Source organism: Pipistrellus kuhlii, unplaced genomic scaffold (assembly GCF_014108245.1).
Source record: "Pipistrellus kuhlii isolate mPipKuh1 unplaced genomic scaffold, mPipKuh1.p scaffold_m20_p_2, whole genome shotgun sequence".
NCBI lineage: Eukaryota > Metazoa > Chordata > Mammalia > Chiroptera > Vespertilionidae > Pipistrellus > Pipistrellus kuhlii.
The window spans coordinates 25,170,778-25,186,867 of record NW_023425515.1 but is presented as its reverse complement, the minus strand read 5'-3'; the positions used below and the strand labels follow the sequence as shown (position 1 = coordinate 25,186,867).

Here is a 16,090-nt window from a genome sequence, read left to right as displayed (position 1 = left end):
ACAGAGTTCTTTCCCTTGACAATAAATTTATTTTTAAACACTTTTTTTTAAAGTGGAAAATATGGGAAAGTCATATTTAAAGCAAGTTGTCAAGTGGCGGAAGAATGAGGCTTCTGAAGGATTAATGCAAATATGTGTGGGCACTTAAACGGGTCAGGTGATTTGGAATGAGATGGGACACAGAACAGGAAGAGTTTATGCTTTGTTAACCTAACAACAATCCTTGATAAACCCTGCTCATATTCTGTTTCTAAATAAATGTGTTAGGAGCCCCAAGTAAGTGAAATATTAATCACAAAAATGTTTTGTATATAATGTGAGTGGTTGGCTTAAGAAAACACATCTTTGTTTAATGCTTTCATTATCCAGTTTCCTTTAATGCACCCAAAAATTCTTTGGGGGACACATATATGCTTAATAAAAAGGTTGTTATACAGTATACTGTAACACTCATTTGACCATTCAGAATGATTTAGTTTTAAAATACTAGTTTTCTTTAAAAAGTATGAATAACAGTAATTATGCTTATTAAGTATTTTAAATATTACCATTTCCACATTTACTTTCTCATCCAAATTTTGAACATCATCAGGAGTTAATGGGAGATGTAGATAACTTTTTTATTGGACTTATTTAAGCTGAAAGTATTTGCATATTTTTCTCAGGTTCTCTTTTATGAAGAGGCAATTGGTTTTTAATTGATTTAAGAAAGAGAGAGGAAAGGAGAGAAGAAGAGATGGAAAGAGAGAGAGAGAGAGAAGAGAGAGAGAGAGAGAGAGAGAGAGAGAGAGAGAGAGAGAGAGAGAGAATATCAATTTCTTGTTCTACTATGCATTCATTAATTGATTCTTGTATGTGCCCTGACCAGGGATTGAACCCATAATCATGGTGTATCAGGACGATGCTCTAACTAATTGAATTACCCAGCCAGCACAAGAGACAATCTATTCTTTCATTTAATAATACTTATTGAATTTCTTTTGCTTAATAAGTACTAGAGTTGCAAAATTTATTATTTAAAACTTTTTTAAACCTATATTATCTACAACACATTAAACAAGAAACATTGCTAGTATGTTAAAGGATACTTTTACTTGAACATGACAAGGGAAATAAAAAAAGGACTTCAAAAATATCTGAGTCATCGGTATATCATGCTTGGGTACCCCCCCCCTCCCCAAAAATAATATATCTTAATTTTAATTTCTGTGGCAGACCCATTACTAGAGAAGGAACAAGAAGGGGAAACAGAGCTGTCTTGTTTTGTGTGTAGATTGTCTGTTACACATTGCTCATAGAGTTCTACTTTCAACTCAGTGATATATGGTAGTCCTTTGTGAAGGGAATTTCTCAGACTCTCTTTCTTAGACCCTCCCAATGAGATGGACTTTCAGTTCCTTCATTAAACCATTATATTCGTCTCTACCACCTCCTAACTTTCCTTTTGCTTATCTCAATCTTCTCTCTGGTATTTGCCTCAATTAAGGCCTTAGGCCTGTCATTCTACCAAACTTGTGAAAGGACTATATCCCTTTTAATATAAGAACTAAGTTGAAATTTCATCTTTCCCTGCATTAAACATTTTTTTCACTCATAAAAAGGATAGAAGAGGTCCCATTTTAACAAGTGAAATAGTGTATGCAAAACTAGCATATATAAAATTTCAGTGGTAACTGTTTTTATTCATTTTGATTTCATTTTAAAAGTGTACTTATTCAAGCTTTTAAAAGAAACTTACCCACAGTTGCTTAAAAAAAAAAAAATTCAACTCATGTCATTTCCTATATGCTTAATAGAAAATAGAATGACAGCCCTAGTTGGTTTGGCTCAGTGGATAGAGTGTCTGCCTGTGGACTCAGGGGTCCCAGGTTCAATTCCAGTCAAGGGCATGTACCTTGGTTGTGGGCACATCCCCAGTAGGGAGTGTGCAGGAGGCAGCTGATTGACTTTTCTCTCTCATCGATGTCTCTTTCTCTCCCTCTCCCTTCCTCTCTGTAAATAAATAAATAAGATATATATATATATATATATATATATATATATATATATATATATATATATATATATATATATTTTTTTTTTTTTTAAGTAAATAGGATGATAAACATTTCCAATGCAGAGGGGATCTATATAAGTTTTGGATGTCGCTCTCTATCTTTAAAAAGATCTTTATTCCCTTTCCACCCACCCCATTTTACCTGCCCTGTTTATCAGTGGTGGCATCCAAAAAAAGATGCTTACACCTCAAAGAGTGGCTAGCATGGTGTACAGTATGCTTAGAAACTCTCCTGCCATTATTGGCAAATATGGAAGATATTTATGAATATTGGGGGGGGGGCACCTTCTTGGTAGAAAATTATTTTAATTTTCAAAATGAACCCTGTTCTCATGATTTCAAAATCACCAGGCATTCTTATCTACACGTGAAGCGAAAAGGTACACACTTATCCCCAGTTGCCTCTGATTTCGTGACTCTTCATTTTTTTTTATTTCCTCATTATAATGATTAGTCATTCAACAGGATTTTTCCATTTAATTAGGACCTTCTCTCTTTGCATGCCTAGAAGTGCTATACATATTCTAAGAACTGAACAGATGCCTTTATATTTTTATTAGTATGCTTCCCCAAAACCTCCCATTTGCTTTACTGTGATCTGTTTTAAATGTTAGGGATTATGTAGTAATTGATATACGAGTCTGATTCATATCCCAAATCTAATTTTAACCTTTCAGAGTAGAGAAAAGAAAACTAACTGACCCACTTGAAGCTTTAAAAGAGAAATACTTGAGACCTTCTCCAGGATTCTTATTTCACCCACAAGTAAGTATTTTGCATTTGAGACTTGAAGCTTGTAAACTAACTTGTTGATCCTGAAAAGCAGGTGCAATGCAATAAAAGAAATCTTGAGAACATTAGGATTTCCTATGACGCTGGTGTGGAAGAACACAGGAAATTCTAGCAGAATTAAAGAAAAAGTAATTAAAATATGTGTAAAGATATCATGCTTTTGATGTTCTGTGATAGTCTGCTATTGACTACTTGTTGAGCCAAAGTGTATTTTGTAATGAGCAAAATTCAGTTAAGAGAATAAATATTTTGTTATCTTTTACGCTTAAAAGTTACTGATAGTAAGAAAGGGACACACTGTGACTCATCCCAAACTCATCAAGGTTCTTTTAGTACTAAGATAAAAACAGGAAATGATTCTACCTGACAAGCTGTTACCATACAGGGAGAAGGAATTTATCTAGAGACCACTGGGCATTCCAGAAAAGTTCTGTAATTGCTCAGGAATTCGTCATAATACACAGCTAGCTGCTGAGGAGAGTTGTGTCCCTTTATCAAAATATATACAGTTTCTCATTGCAAGGAAAATACAAAAGCAGTATTATCTAATCGGTTATCTCTATGTTCTTACTTATTGGGTCAATTTTTAGAAACTAGTTTACATATCAATAAAAATGTGGAGAATTATAAGAACAAATATATAACATCTTGAATCTGGCTTTTTAATTTAATGGTATTTTATTTTTACTTTTTTAAAGATACAAGCTCTGGTCTTTATAGCTAGTAAACAAATGTTTTATGAAAATGCTTGAAAACTGTAAACTAATTTATTCTGTTTCTGTATATTCAAACTAAAAATCATGCTCCTCTAATAAAATTAGTGGAATTTTATACATGTTATCAAATAGAAAGTTAAGAGGTAATTAAGTTATATCATCTTGGGATATGACTCTTTTCCACCACCCCTCCATGCCCTGTCTGTTACCTCTTATTCACCTTTTTAAGTGCCTTCCCAAAGTCTTGAATAGCAGAGTATGAGAGCTGAAACACCATCTTCTGGGTTAGCTGGAGAAACCTATATTGCTCAAAGATCCTCTATGTTTCAAACTGAGATAATATTCCAGTTAGTATTCATTTTATACAGGAAGGCTAAGGAATGATATCGTCGGTTTTATGGAAAAGAAGCAAGTTCTAAAATAGTACATTTTTTATCAGTGACTATCCTGTACTAGAGTCCTGGTGCACAAATTTGGGCAGAGACCACATGGCCCACCCCAATGGGGGACCATTGGGCCCAGATGGCAGGGGGGAGGGGCCATGGGCTGTTGGCCAGCCTGCCCCATTCCTGATCAGCTTCTAGGCTGGCTGGGACAGGGGGAGAAAGAGGGGAAGCAGGCAATCAGGGCCCAGATCAGGCTGGTTGGTTGCTGCAGTGTGTCATAGCCACCAGTCATTCCCGTCATTCTGCCATTCCGGTTGATGAGCTTTTAAATGGAGAAAGAGATAATAAAAGGCTAAAATGAAAATTGACTGAACTGTGGAATGACAGGTTGCTATGATGTGCCTGATGACCAAGGGGCAGACACCCAAAGCAGGAGGTGCCCCCTGGTGGTCAGGCACTCCCCCGGGGGGAGCACTGCTCAGCCAGAAGCCCTGAGCTGGGCTCATGGCTGGCAAGCAATCAGACATCCCCTGAGGGCTCCCGGAATGCAAGAGGTCTTTAGATTATATTTAGGCTGATCTGAATTGCACTTGCAGGCCTCATGGACTAATACCCCTGAGTATAATATGCATTTAATGTCAGATATTGCCCCCAAAATTTACCTCTCTTAGTAACTTCTCTTCTAATTATAACTAAATGCTTATAAGGATATTATAATTATATATGTTAAATTACAGTAATAAAATTATTTTCCTATTCTGATTATCTTTAAAATCTAGTAACTAAGCACTTCTAAATTAAATGCTATGGGTACATGGCACAATGGAGAAAAAACTATTGGGATGTAGAGTCTTCCATGACCCAGTGAATCTGGCTCCTAGTTTCCTTATCTGTAAGATGAGGGAGTTGGGTGTAGGGTTCCTATTTCAGGAGTTCAAAGATTTCTAGCTAGCCAAGGGAAATTTCCTGGTTCAAGAGATGGGAGACTTTGTCTACCAATAACTTCACATGTGCATGCAGCTGTCACAAATATAGTATGTGCTTGTTTTTAATGAAAGAATATAAGAAAATATGCTATCTTTTAAAAATTATATATTTTTATTGATTTCAGAGAGAAAGAAGGAAAGAGAGATAGAACCATCAATGATGGGAAAGAATCACTGATCGGCTACCTCCTAGACACCCAATACTGGGAATCGAGCCCTCAACTGAGGCATGTGTCCTAACTGGGGATCAAACCATGACCTCCTGGTTCATAGGTTGACAGTCAACCACTGAGCCACACCAGCGGGAGAATATGCTAGTGTGGCTCAGTGGTTTGTGAAGGATCACAAAAGATGAGGCTCCTTTATAGTGCTGAGAGCAAGGCAGTCATGCCCTCGGATCTTTGCAGACATGCCTGTGGGATCACAGTGCAGTGGTTTTCCTTTCCACAGCAGAGTGCCATGCCTGGTCGGGGGGACTGCCTATTGCTGTGTGTTGCTGTTAGAACAGGACCCAAGAGTGAAAATTAAATATTTAATACTTTGGATGTCATGAAGACTGACTAATCCGAATGGACTCCTGCATTCTGGAGCAGGGTTCTGGAGCCCTTCCCTCACCACCTATTCATGCTACAGTTGCTCAAAGGGGGCTCAGTCTGCAGGATCTTGGGGGAGGAGAACAGGGTTACAGGGTGGGTTGGATCTTCAGGGTGCTTGGGGCAGATGCTATTTACTAATAACTACAGAAGTATTCCATTAATTTCTAACCATCATGGCTGTTTTTGTGTGTAAAGGCTGCATGTCACTGGGATGTAGAGACTGTGGCCTGGGAGAAACTTGGATCACCCTATTTTCATCAAACCTTCAGAAAATCAGCCTCAAATGTTCTGAAGTTCCAGTAGAATTTTTTTGTTCTTTTTCTTACTTTATGAAATTCAATCTAGCCTCAAGATCCACTTATAAACAAACAAATTATAATTATAACTAAATGCTTATAAGGATATTATAGTCATACCAGAGGCCCAGTGCATGAAATTTGTGCATGGGGAGGGAGGGTTGTCTCTCAGTCCAGCCTGTACCCTTTCCAATCTGAGACCCCTTCAGGGATGTCCAACTACCTGTTTAGACCCGATCCCATAATTCAGGACTGCTGGGTCCAAATCGCTTACCTGCCTCTGCCTGATTTCTCTTAACCGGGTCTGCCTGCCAACCTAGTCAGCCCCTAACCAGTCCCCTGCCAGCCTGATTGACGCCTAACTGCTCCCCGGCTGGCCTAATTGCCCCTAAATGCCCTCCCCTGCTGGCCTGATCACCCCTAACTGCCCTCTCCTGCCAGTCTGGTTGCCCCTAACTGTCCTCCCCTGCAGGCCTGATCACCCCCAACTGCCCTCCCCTGCTGGTCCGGTCACTCTTAACTGCACTCCTCTGCAAACCTGGCCCCCCTCCAACTGTCCTCCCCTGCAGGCCTGATCACCCCCAACTGCCCTCCCCTGCTGGTCCAGTCACTCTTAACAGCACTCCTCTACAAACCTGGCCCCCCTCCAACTGTCCTCCCCTGCAGGCCTGGTCCCCCCCAACTGACCTCTCCTGCTGGCCTGGTCCCCTCACCCCCCAACGGCCCTCCCTTGCTGTCCTGGTCCCCCCAACTGCCCTTCTCTGCTGGCCCAGTCACTCCTAACTGCCCACAACTGTCCTCCCCTGCAGGCCATCTTGTGGTGGCCATCTTGTGTCATGGGACCTGCCATCTTTGACCACATGGGGGCAGCCATCTTGTGTCTTGGAGTGACAGTCAATTTGCATATTGCTCTTTTATTAGATAGGATACATTTAATTTCAGCAAAAACTGCCCAGAGTTTGAGACCTGAAATAACTGATCTGCAAATGGTTTCACTAGGCATTAGCACAAAGGCCTGGGTTTTGAGCAGTGTAGTTCCTCTCTCTGAGCTTTCTCTGTCAGTGTGATGGGAACACTCCTTCCAGCTTCACCAGTGTGGATCAGGTTCATGCACTAACATGGTTAGCATTGTGCTTGGCATGAGGAAGGACTTAAGGAAAATCGCTTATTATTAATGGATGCAGGAGTATTTCATTGTGAATATACAGGAATATCAGTAAACTACCCATATATATATATATATATCTCCTACCATTCTACTGTTTGACTGGTAGCTATGATATGCACTGACCACCAAGGGGCTGACACTCAGACTGGTAGGTTAGCTTGTTACTAGGATCTGGCCAATCAGGACTAGGCGAGATGAGCTGGGCATGCCCTGGAACCCTCCCCAGTCCTGATTGTACACCAGTGCAAGAGGCCCCACCAGTGCACGAATCCAAGCAGTGGGCCCCTAGTCCATTACAAAGAGGAGAACACATATTATCAAGGCTTTCAGGAAAAATATAAATCTATATACATAAAAGGCTAAACAACTGGTTGACTGGCCGGTAGATCTGATGCGCACTGGCCACCAGGGGGGCAGATGCTCAATGCAGGAGCTTCTGAACTGCAGTGACTTGGCAGTGGCAGTTTTCAGGTGATACATCCTGAAACCAGAGAGGAGGCTAGCCCGATTCCTCACAGGGCTGCGCCGTTTCATCTTTGGCTGTGGGTTATGTTGTTGCTGGAGCACTGTCGGCCCCAAATCTAGTTGATTGCGCACTTCCATTTGCACTCCATACCCTGTATGACAGCAACTTTGCAGAGTGCCTTCTCATACTCTGGGACCCCAAGGGGGATGTCAGAGAGCCAGTTTTGGCCCGATCCCCACAGGCCAGGCTGTGAGACCCCGCCTGCTGGAGGGACCCCGCTCATTCCTCAGACACCCTTCGAGCCGCAGTGCACCGCCCCCCTCCCCGCATAAATTCTAATTAATTTCTTTTCAATGTGCACATATCCATGCACTGGGCCACTAGCAGATATTTAAATACTTGGTAGTGGTATTTTATGGGAACACCTGAAAATTACAATTTTTGTATGTTTTTGTATTTTACTTAACATGTCCCTTCACACAGTTTTTAATCAGTGAAAAGTGAATCCCCTCATAAATATTTATTGAATTTTATTGAAAGATTATTAGGCCATCTAACTGCATTTTGAATAATAACATGCATTTTAAAAATTGTTGTCAAAATACCTAGAAGATATAAGAACACATACATTAAAATTAAAAAAAAAAAAATGCTGGTTATCATTTAACTAATTTCTTGGTTCAATGCTTTAAAAAGTATGTTTGCTCTATTGTGCCATTAGAGGACTATTTAGCCTTCTATTTTTTTAAAATATATTTTTATTGATTTCACAGAGGGAGAGAAAGAGAAATATCAATAATGAGAGAGAATCATTGATTGGCTGCCTCCTGCATGCACTACACTGTGAACTGAGCTCATAGCTGAGGCACGTTGCCCTGACCTGGAATTGAACTGTGACCTGTGGGTTCATAGGTCAATTCTCAACCACTGGGCCACACAGAGTAGACTTAATTTTTTCTTATAAATAAGTTAGTTCAATATAATAGATAAATAAGTACTGTAGAGGTTCTTTCTAAATACTTGAAAATTATTTGTGGAATCTTAGTTGGGTTATTTTTGAAAAGGAAATAGATACAGCTACAAATAGGTGAAATAAAGGGAGTGATAATTCTGTGTGACTTTTGGAATGTCCTTTTCATTGATTTCTGTGTTGAGTACTTTACTCAGATTGGGAGCTCATTTGAATTGCCATTGGACAATAATAACATTATTGTAAAACTGGCTCTTTTTCCTTAGTTTAACTTTTCTATATTTTTAATATTAGTAACAAAATATGCATTTTGCTTTCAGATGTTTGGCTTTGTGTACACTTGCAGGAGAGATTCTGTTTTACTTCTACTTCTGTTTTTTATTCTTTTTTATTTTCTTTCTTATATAGTGTATCACTATTGTTAGTGCATCAAAAAATGAGAAAAAAATTAGTCTTTTCTAAGTTATCATTTATATATTCATGTGAAATCACTTAAGTCTTCTGCCCTTCATCTTCTACTTTGCTTTCAACAAGTGTTTCTTATTTTTATATTTCTTTTTAAATAAACCTTTCATCCTTAAAAACTATGTGCCTTCCTTATTAAATATTCCAAAACTTATCATAGCAAGACATATCCTGTTAAACCAGGCAAAATTATATATATTTTCTTTTTCTTATGCAGAACTTTTTTAAAAAATTAATCTTTATTACAGAAGTCCCTTTTTCCCCCCCTCCTATAACTTCTCTCCACCTGGTTCCCACCCTGTCCCAAGCCCTCTCCACCCTATTGTCTGTGTCCATACGTAATGCATACATGCATATAAGATCTTTGTCTAATCTCTTCCTGCATCCCTCCACCCCAAAAGCCCTTTCTCTCCGAGAATTGTCAACCTGTTCATTTCCATGCCCCTGATTCTATTCCATTCACCAGTTTATTCTATTCATCAGATTTTTTTATTCTTTTGATTTTTAGATTCAATTGTTGATAATCTATTTGTTACCACTTTGTTCATTTTTTTTTATCTTTACCTTTTTCTTCTTCTTCCTCTTCTTAAAGAATACCCTTCAGCGTTTCATTTAATACTGGTTTGGTGGTGATGAACTCCTCTAGCTTTAACATGATATTTTTAAGGGTATAACATTTGTGTGTTCTGGAAGAGCTTCTAAGTCCTTCATGTTTTCTCCAGTGATTCTTATAAATAGATAGACCATTGTAGTTCTTCAAGTTAAGGTGTTCTGACTACTAGTGGTCTGAGTCCCATGCTAATAAAAGTCAAGTAGTGCACTTCTAAGTACATAACATTTTGTTAGTCAGTGATTTACATTTGAGTAAATATTTTGTTTTCTTTGTTATTAACATTGTAAATACAGGAGACTGTATTTTTTCAGGAAAATTCTATTTTTAGCCATTTAAGTAAAATTTAGAAATCTTGTTACACAATGAGTAAAAACAAAAAATACCTGTTTTGCTATTTAAGAGTTGGTAGTAGATAGCATTTAGTTTTCTTGGGAAAAGAACATCCTAGTTTATAAATGATTCTAAAATTTAATTTACATCAATAGAGAAAACTCAATAGTGTTATAAAATATTTATTTTTTATGTCCACAGCTTTTACTTAAGGAATAGTTAGTTACCTGATAAGTAAAATACCAAGTTAGTATAAATGTTGATTTCTCAAGGGATAGATTTTGGGAAAGATACCGATACAGAAGTAATTTTTTGTTTTTGTTTCAATTTTGCTCCCAGTTCCAACTGCCTGATCAGAGAACTTGGGTAAGTTTCCTGCTTATATTTTTGACTAAAATAATGTAGCATTAAAAGGACAACTTATACTCTAAATTGCTTTACAGGCATAAAGAATTCTTTCCATTCAATGATATGGCTTCAGTAGATAGTTTTTCAACTTGTGAGGCTGCAAAATATTTTTCATTGTAATTGGGCATTTAGAATGCTCCAGAAGTTTACTCTATAAATCTGACCCAGTCCACCTAATTATACTTTGATTATGTATAATTATGAACTCTTTTTGAGTACCTGGGAGCATATCATTTGAAGAGGCTTTGAGATGGGTCCCTAAGTAAAAACCGCCATTATTTGGGAGAGCCTATGTCAGCATGTTAAAGATGCTTTTAATAAAGTCTTCAAAAGGATAAAACATGAACTTATGTGTAGACACAAGCTGACTTTGGAAATGCATCCATATATCTCAGGGCAGACTTGGTTTTAGCTATATGGAGAAAAAAGAATAAATGCTTAAAAATCCATGTCCAGCTAATGAATGGATCTTTTAGCATTGGGTCTCACTTCCTCAGCTTTTAGTTACATTTCCAGTCATTTATCAGTTAATAAACAATAAAGGGACAACTTTATTTTTTTTTTATTCAAGAAAAATATAGTGTTTATTTAGTTTTTACTCTCAAATAAACCCTGGATCATTTGAAATGTATATAAATGACACCTACTACAAAATTTCCTCTGCGTGTATGTGCTTTTGCTTTTTCATTTTCTTTGTTCACTCAAAATATTCTGATTTTTGAGGTATGGGTAAATTTTGAAATGCTGTTCAATTTTTCTTTAGTCACCACAAATAATTATATATAAATTACTTTGAAGTTGGAGCGCTTTAACACTTATTTATTTCCTCTATCTGATGTTGGTTTTCCTTTACCAGAAATTCCTCCTTTTTTTTCTTTTATGGGATATGTGATGAATTATGATTTTTTCTCATCTGATAGACTTTTAAGGATTAAGTTCATTTATTTGAGAGAGAGAGAGAGAGAGAGAGAGAGAGAGAGAGAGAGAGAGAGAGAGAGAGTTAGGCAAAGTTGTTTAGTAGATGAGGTTAATATTTCAGTATTCCTCTCCTGCCTTTCCTGTCAGGGGTATGTCCTGAGTCTCGTACCTCAAGGCCTTCACTTTCTAAGGTGGAGTATTACTTTCCAGTGGCTATTTTGGTAGCTGCTTCAAGCATAAGGTGCTGTCCCCTACATAAATGGCCATGGTTCTACCAACTTCTGAAGCCCATTTCAGATTTTAAGTTAGATTTCATTTGCTGATAATACAATGGCATAATAGCTGCCATTGCAGTTCTTTGAAAACACTCTCATTCTTCAGAGCTGTAATTTATATGTATATTATAAAACATGGATATTAGTGGGAAATGTTAAACATACATGCTCTTACATTTTAGTGGTAAAAAACTCTAAGTTATCATGATTGCTGAATATGATACATGAGTGACATGATGATAAAATATGAATATTTATTCCCCCCTCCTCCCAAATGGCCATAATTTTGAGACTTCTCAGGATTATCAAGTGAATAAATATAGAAAACTACCAAATCTACAAACTTTCCCATCAGAAATTATTTATGAAATGTTAGTTATTTTATGATAAAGGCATGTGTAATCTAATTTGTGAAACATTAGGTCACACAATTTATGGTGCCACTGGACATATCATTTCATTTAATCAGATTGTCACTTTAATAGTTTTAATGAGAAACTTCTTTATGTCATCAATTATTGGCTGCCAGATAACAATGTTAAGCTAAGTTACTTAGGACCCAGCTGATGATATCTTGACTTCTGAAATGTTTTTAAAAATACTAACTTTCCTTGAATAGAGATATAGCTACTTTTTTTTCTAAAATGAGGGAGTTGTATCTAAATATTAGTTTGCGTCAGTTTAAAGTTAATAGCCTCTTGGGGACTGGAAGGGGGTGAAATGACTTCCTTTTCCTGACATCTGGCTGCAGATACCATCAACAACTATTATATATATAAATAAAAATTACTGTTCCATAAAAAATCACTGTCATTTACAGATCAGAGATTAGCCTATGACATTAATAGGGCATAGAGCAATACATTTCTAAAATATATGATCTATCTTTTCCTCCCTTTAGCTTTCCCACTCTCAGCAAATTGCTTATTCATGGTAGTACACATTGCCTTCTTCATTGGATTTTTCATAATTGAAAAATAAATAGATTCTGTTCCATTTGCCCAAATTCATCTTTTAATTTTTTTTATTTTTGTGCATTTTAAGTAATTCTTTATTCTTGAAAGTAGTACACGTTGCTACGTCTCCCTTTTCTCCCATTGACCACCTCCAATCCACCTCCACCCCCTACCTCAGGCCCTCACTGTCCCATTATCTGTGGCCAATTCATCTTTTTAAAAATATGAAGTCAGACTTTATAAAAATGAATGTCAAAACTTACCACTTCTGTAAAATGGGTGTTATTTCAAGAGGAAGATCCTTTGAGTCAAACCTTATAGTCAAAGAAAGTGGGGGTGTTGACCCATACTCATCTAAATCCAATATCTTAATTTGAAATATTGACACTAGGGCTGAGATTGGTCACAGAACTGCTAAACTACCCAACTGGCAAATGTTTAAGTTACTTCTATCGGTTCCTTTTTCGCTGAGGTCAAGTGCTATGAGAACAAGTCTTAAGAAGATGAAAGGAAGGATTCAGTGATGGCTTTTATGTTGCTCAGTTGTAGCTAGCCGGACAGAAAGTGGTGGTGTGTTTACGTGTAGTGTTAATAGCTATCCTCAGCTCACTTCCCATCGTCTCTCCCATTTTCCCACTCCAATTTAATCCTCCCTCCTTTTGACACCAGAAGCCCAAGGTGGGGGTGGCCTATATACAGGCATTTGGGTAACCCCTCTTTAAGAATGTCATTATTAGTCATCAAGCCCATAATATATTGTCTTGTTTCTTGATGGTTTTCCCAAATCGAAACAGTTTGAGGTAAAGTAATCACAGTGATCTCTCTTCAAAAGGAGCTATTAGCAGCTACTAAAGCAAGACATATTTCTCAACAGCCAATTGCTCTTAAATAACTTAAAGGACTTGTAGTTTATACGAGCTATAGATGAAAGCCGAGAATAATAAGAGTCATGAGTAAGCTATTTTCCATATAAAAGGAAAAAGTGTTTCTAGAAGATGTATTGCCACAGGAATCTGAGTGTGTCAGCAGGGCGGACACTCAAATGATTTAAAACCACTAGATAATGAAACTTTACTCACCTATTAAATGTACATAAATAAAACATTTATAATCATCACCCGCGCACTTTCTATTCTGCCCAATAAATATATGCGATCATGACCCTCACCCTGGCTTGTTACTGCTAATCAGTTTGAAGGCTAGAGGTCATTTTTCACTCAGACAATTTATTCCATGGAGGGAGGACTATCAAAATGATTTTCTACAGGGAACAATTAGAAGGAATAAATGCAAAATAAATTAGTATCATAAAATATTTCTGGATTGATTTTTAGTAAATAAAATCCTAAGTAATATGAAAATGCTAATGCTCTGGCTAGAAGGGGATAATGACCAAATTCTGCAGGGACAGAGTTTCCACCCACCTCTCTGAGCAACAGCATCATTCCATCTCTCTGCCCTGTGATCAGTACATGTCAAAACCCTTCATAGTGACAAATGTGCTGTCCGCTTGCATCTGTGGAGAATGTTTTAGCAGCTGAGTGATTATGAATCAAACCCCTGAGCTCACAGCCCCTACTGCCTCCCAATGCGTTCACATTTGTCGTCTGACAAGTAAATGTATCTTGACTTTCCTCTGAGATTTTTTTTTTTTTTTTTTTTTTTTGCACCGTGTTTGATGAAAGACATTTGGCAAATTGGCAATGGTACCCTGTACGTTGCAATTTGTAGGAGTTCCAGCATGAAATGAGAGGGCAGGCTCCAGGAGAAAGGGAAAAGAAAGAGAGCTAACTGCAAGATGAATAGTCATTTGAAGAAGTGAGCATAAAATATCCCCTTCGTAAGAAGAGAATCACTGTCAGGACATTCTGCAAAGATGTTGCTCTACTTTAAGAAGTCAGTGGTGTTCTGCCCAGGTGCATGTCCACGGATGAATTTTTTTTTTTTAATTTTCCTTTAGAGTAGGAAGTGTTGCTATGTATTTTTAACCTGAGCTTGTAAATTAGGCCTTCAGCTCTCTCCTGCCATCTCATCTGCAAAAGAATCATCCTGTTGGGTTGAACAGTTGCTTGACTGTGCAGTTGTTACCATTTTTAATCCTTGCTTGGAGTCTTCTGGTCTACCACCCCAGCTCTTTGAGAAACATACAGAGTGCATATAGAGTGCAAACACCTTTTTAACAGCTCTCTGAGCTCTCCAGTGGCATAGTGCCCTGAGAACCAAATAAATAATGGGGGAGTTGATTTAACAAGACGGCCGGAGAGTTTGCTTTTTCTACTTAAAAATTCAGTAGTAAGCAGCTTCCAAATAAAATGTAAGCTCTGAGGAAACTCAACATTTTGAGAGTGTTGAAGGAAAGGGGATAGTCCCACTAACTGTGGACGTTAAGGATCAAGTAACTTTAAAAGTCAATGCCACCCTCTGAGTGTGACAGGGTCAAATACATATGCAGGTGGACAAAAACTTGAAGGTTATAAGCAAAATAAGTTAGGTTGTGTGAGGGGAAGACTTGGGCAGCGTAGATTTCTTCCAAGAATATTTCTCTAAGAATGTGACTACCCTAATTACTCCCCTTATAACACCCATGCCAAATTATGTAATATGAAGTTATGTGAACTGTCCTTCCCACTCGGTCTTTATCCAGAACAAATTAATTTGTTATCAAAATTATTTGTATACAATCCCATTTAAAATGTGGTATGTCCAGATATTAATAAAGATCCTCTTAGGCAAAACACCTCTTACCCATTTAATTTTTCTTTCTGAGTAAGACACATTTGGCTTAAGACGTAACTTTGAAATACTTGGTGTTTTTCATGCTGTGAGTTCTTTTCATGGGACTTCATGCTTCCTATGGTTTTTATTAACTAGGTAGGCCTACAGAACCTTTCCCTATAATTTCCAGTTTACTGTCGGTATCCATAACATGATACCAGTGCTCTCACTTAATTTAATAAAAATCTAATTCAGCTTTATTATCTCTCATATATTTCATTGCTCGGTCGCACATCAGATTATTATAAAATGCTCTAGCCAAGGTTCTATGAAAAGGGATACCCAGCATTTTATGAGCTTTTCTAACCTTTATTATTTCCAACATCATTAAATTCTCTTACTGTTTGTTTAATCTGGGGACACCACGACCTCTCTCTCTACAGACTGTTTTTATTCAGCAGATCTGATGCTTCCTTTTTATTAACGATGCTCATGGTTTGCTAGGGATGATTACAGAGGAAAAGGCGTCAGATGGGCCCTTCATGGTTTTGTGCTTTTTGCCTTTCAGATGTCAGCTATTGAAAACATGGCAGAGAAGCTGGAGAGCTTCAGCGCCCTGAAACCGGAGGCCAGTGAGCTTCTACAGTCAGTCCCATCCATGTTCAACTTCAGAGCGCCTCCCAATGCCCTGCCAGAGAACCTCCTGAGGAAAGGCAAGGAGCGCTATACCTGCAGGTAACTGCCAAGTTAATTATGGCTGCCTTTCCAAAAATCCCCCCCCCCCCTTTCTGATTTCAAAGGCCCTGCTGTTTGTTTTGGAAATTATTCTTGATTGGATGATTAATCGCGACCATGATAGATCTTGAGCACTTCAAAGTACTCTTTATTTAGTGAGGTATAAAAATGGTGGTTTTTAAAAAATTATTATTAAATGAGAATTTTAACACAGGCCATTTGGTTGTGATAAATGAGGCTGGA

At 37.7% G+C, this 16,090-nt stretch overlaps 1 protein-coding gene across 11 annotated transcripts in view; it reads left to right on the top strand.

The window, feature by feature from the left end:
- The window catches only part of MECOM (MDS1 and EVI1 complex locus), a 571,831-nt gene that overhangs the window by 537,781 nt on the left and 17,960 nt on the right, over nucleotides 1-16,090 (top strand). For 8 of the 11 annotated variants that reach the window (XM_036445332.2, XM_036445329.2, XM_036445328.2 and 5 more), the window contains 3 exons: nucleotides 2,734-2,821; nucleotides 10,180-10,206; nucleotides 15,681-15,847. In XM_036445332.2, the coding sequence (XP_036301225.1) occupies nucleotides 2,734-2,821; nucleotides 10,180-10,206; nucleotides 15,681-15,847 (282 nt within the window). The remainder of the gene's footprint in view (nucleotides 1-2,733; nucleotides 2,822-10,179; nucleotides 10,207-15,680; nucleotides 15,848-16,090) is intronic. The other 3 variants (XM_036445331.2, XM_036445330.2, XM_036445340.2) reach the window with 1 other exon arrangement.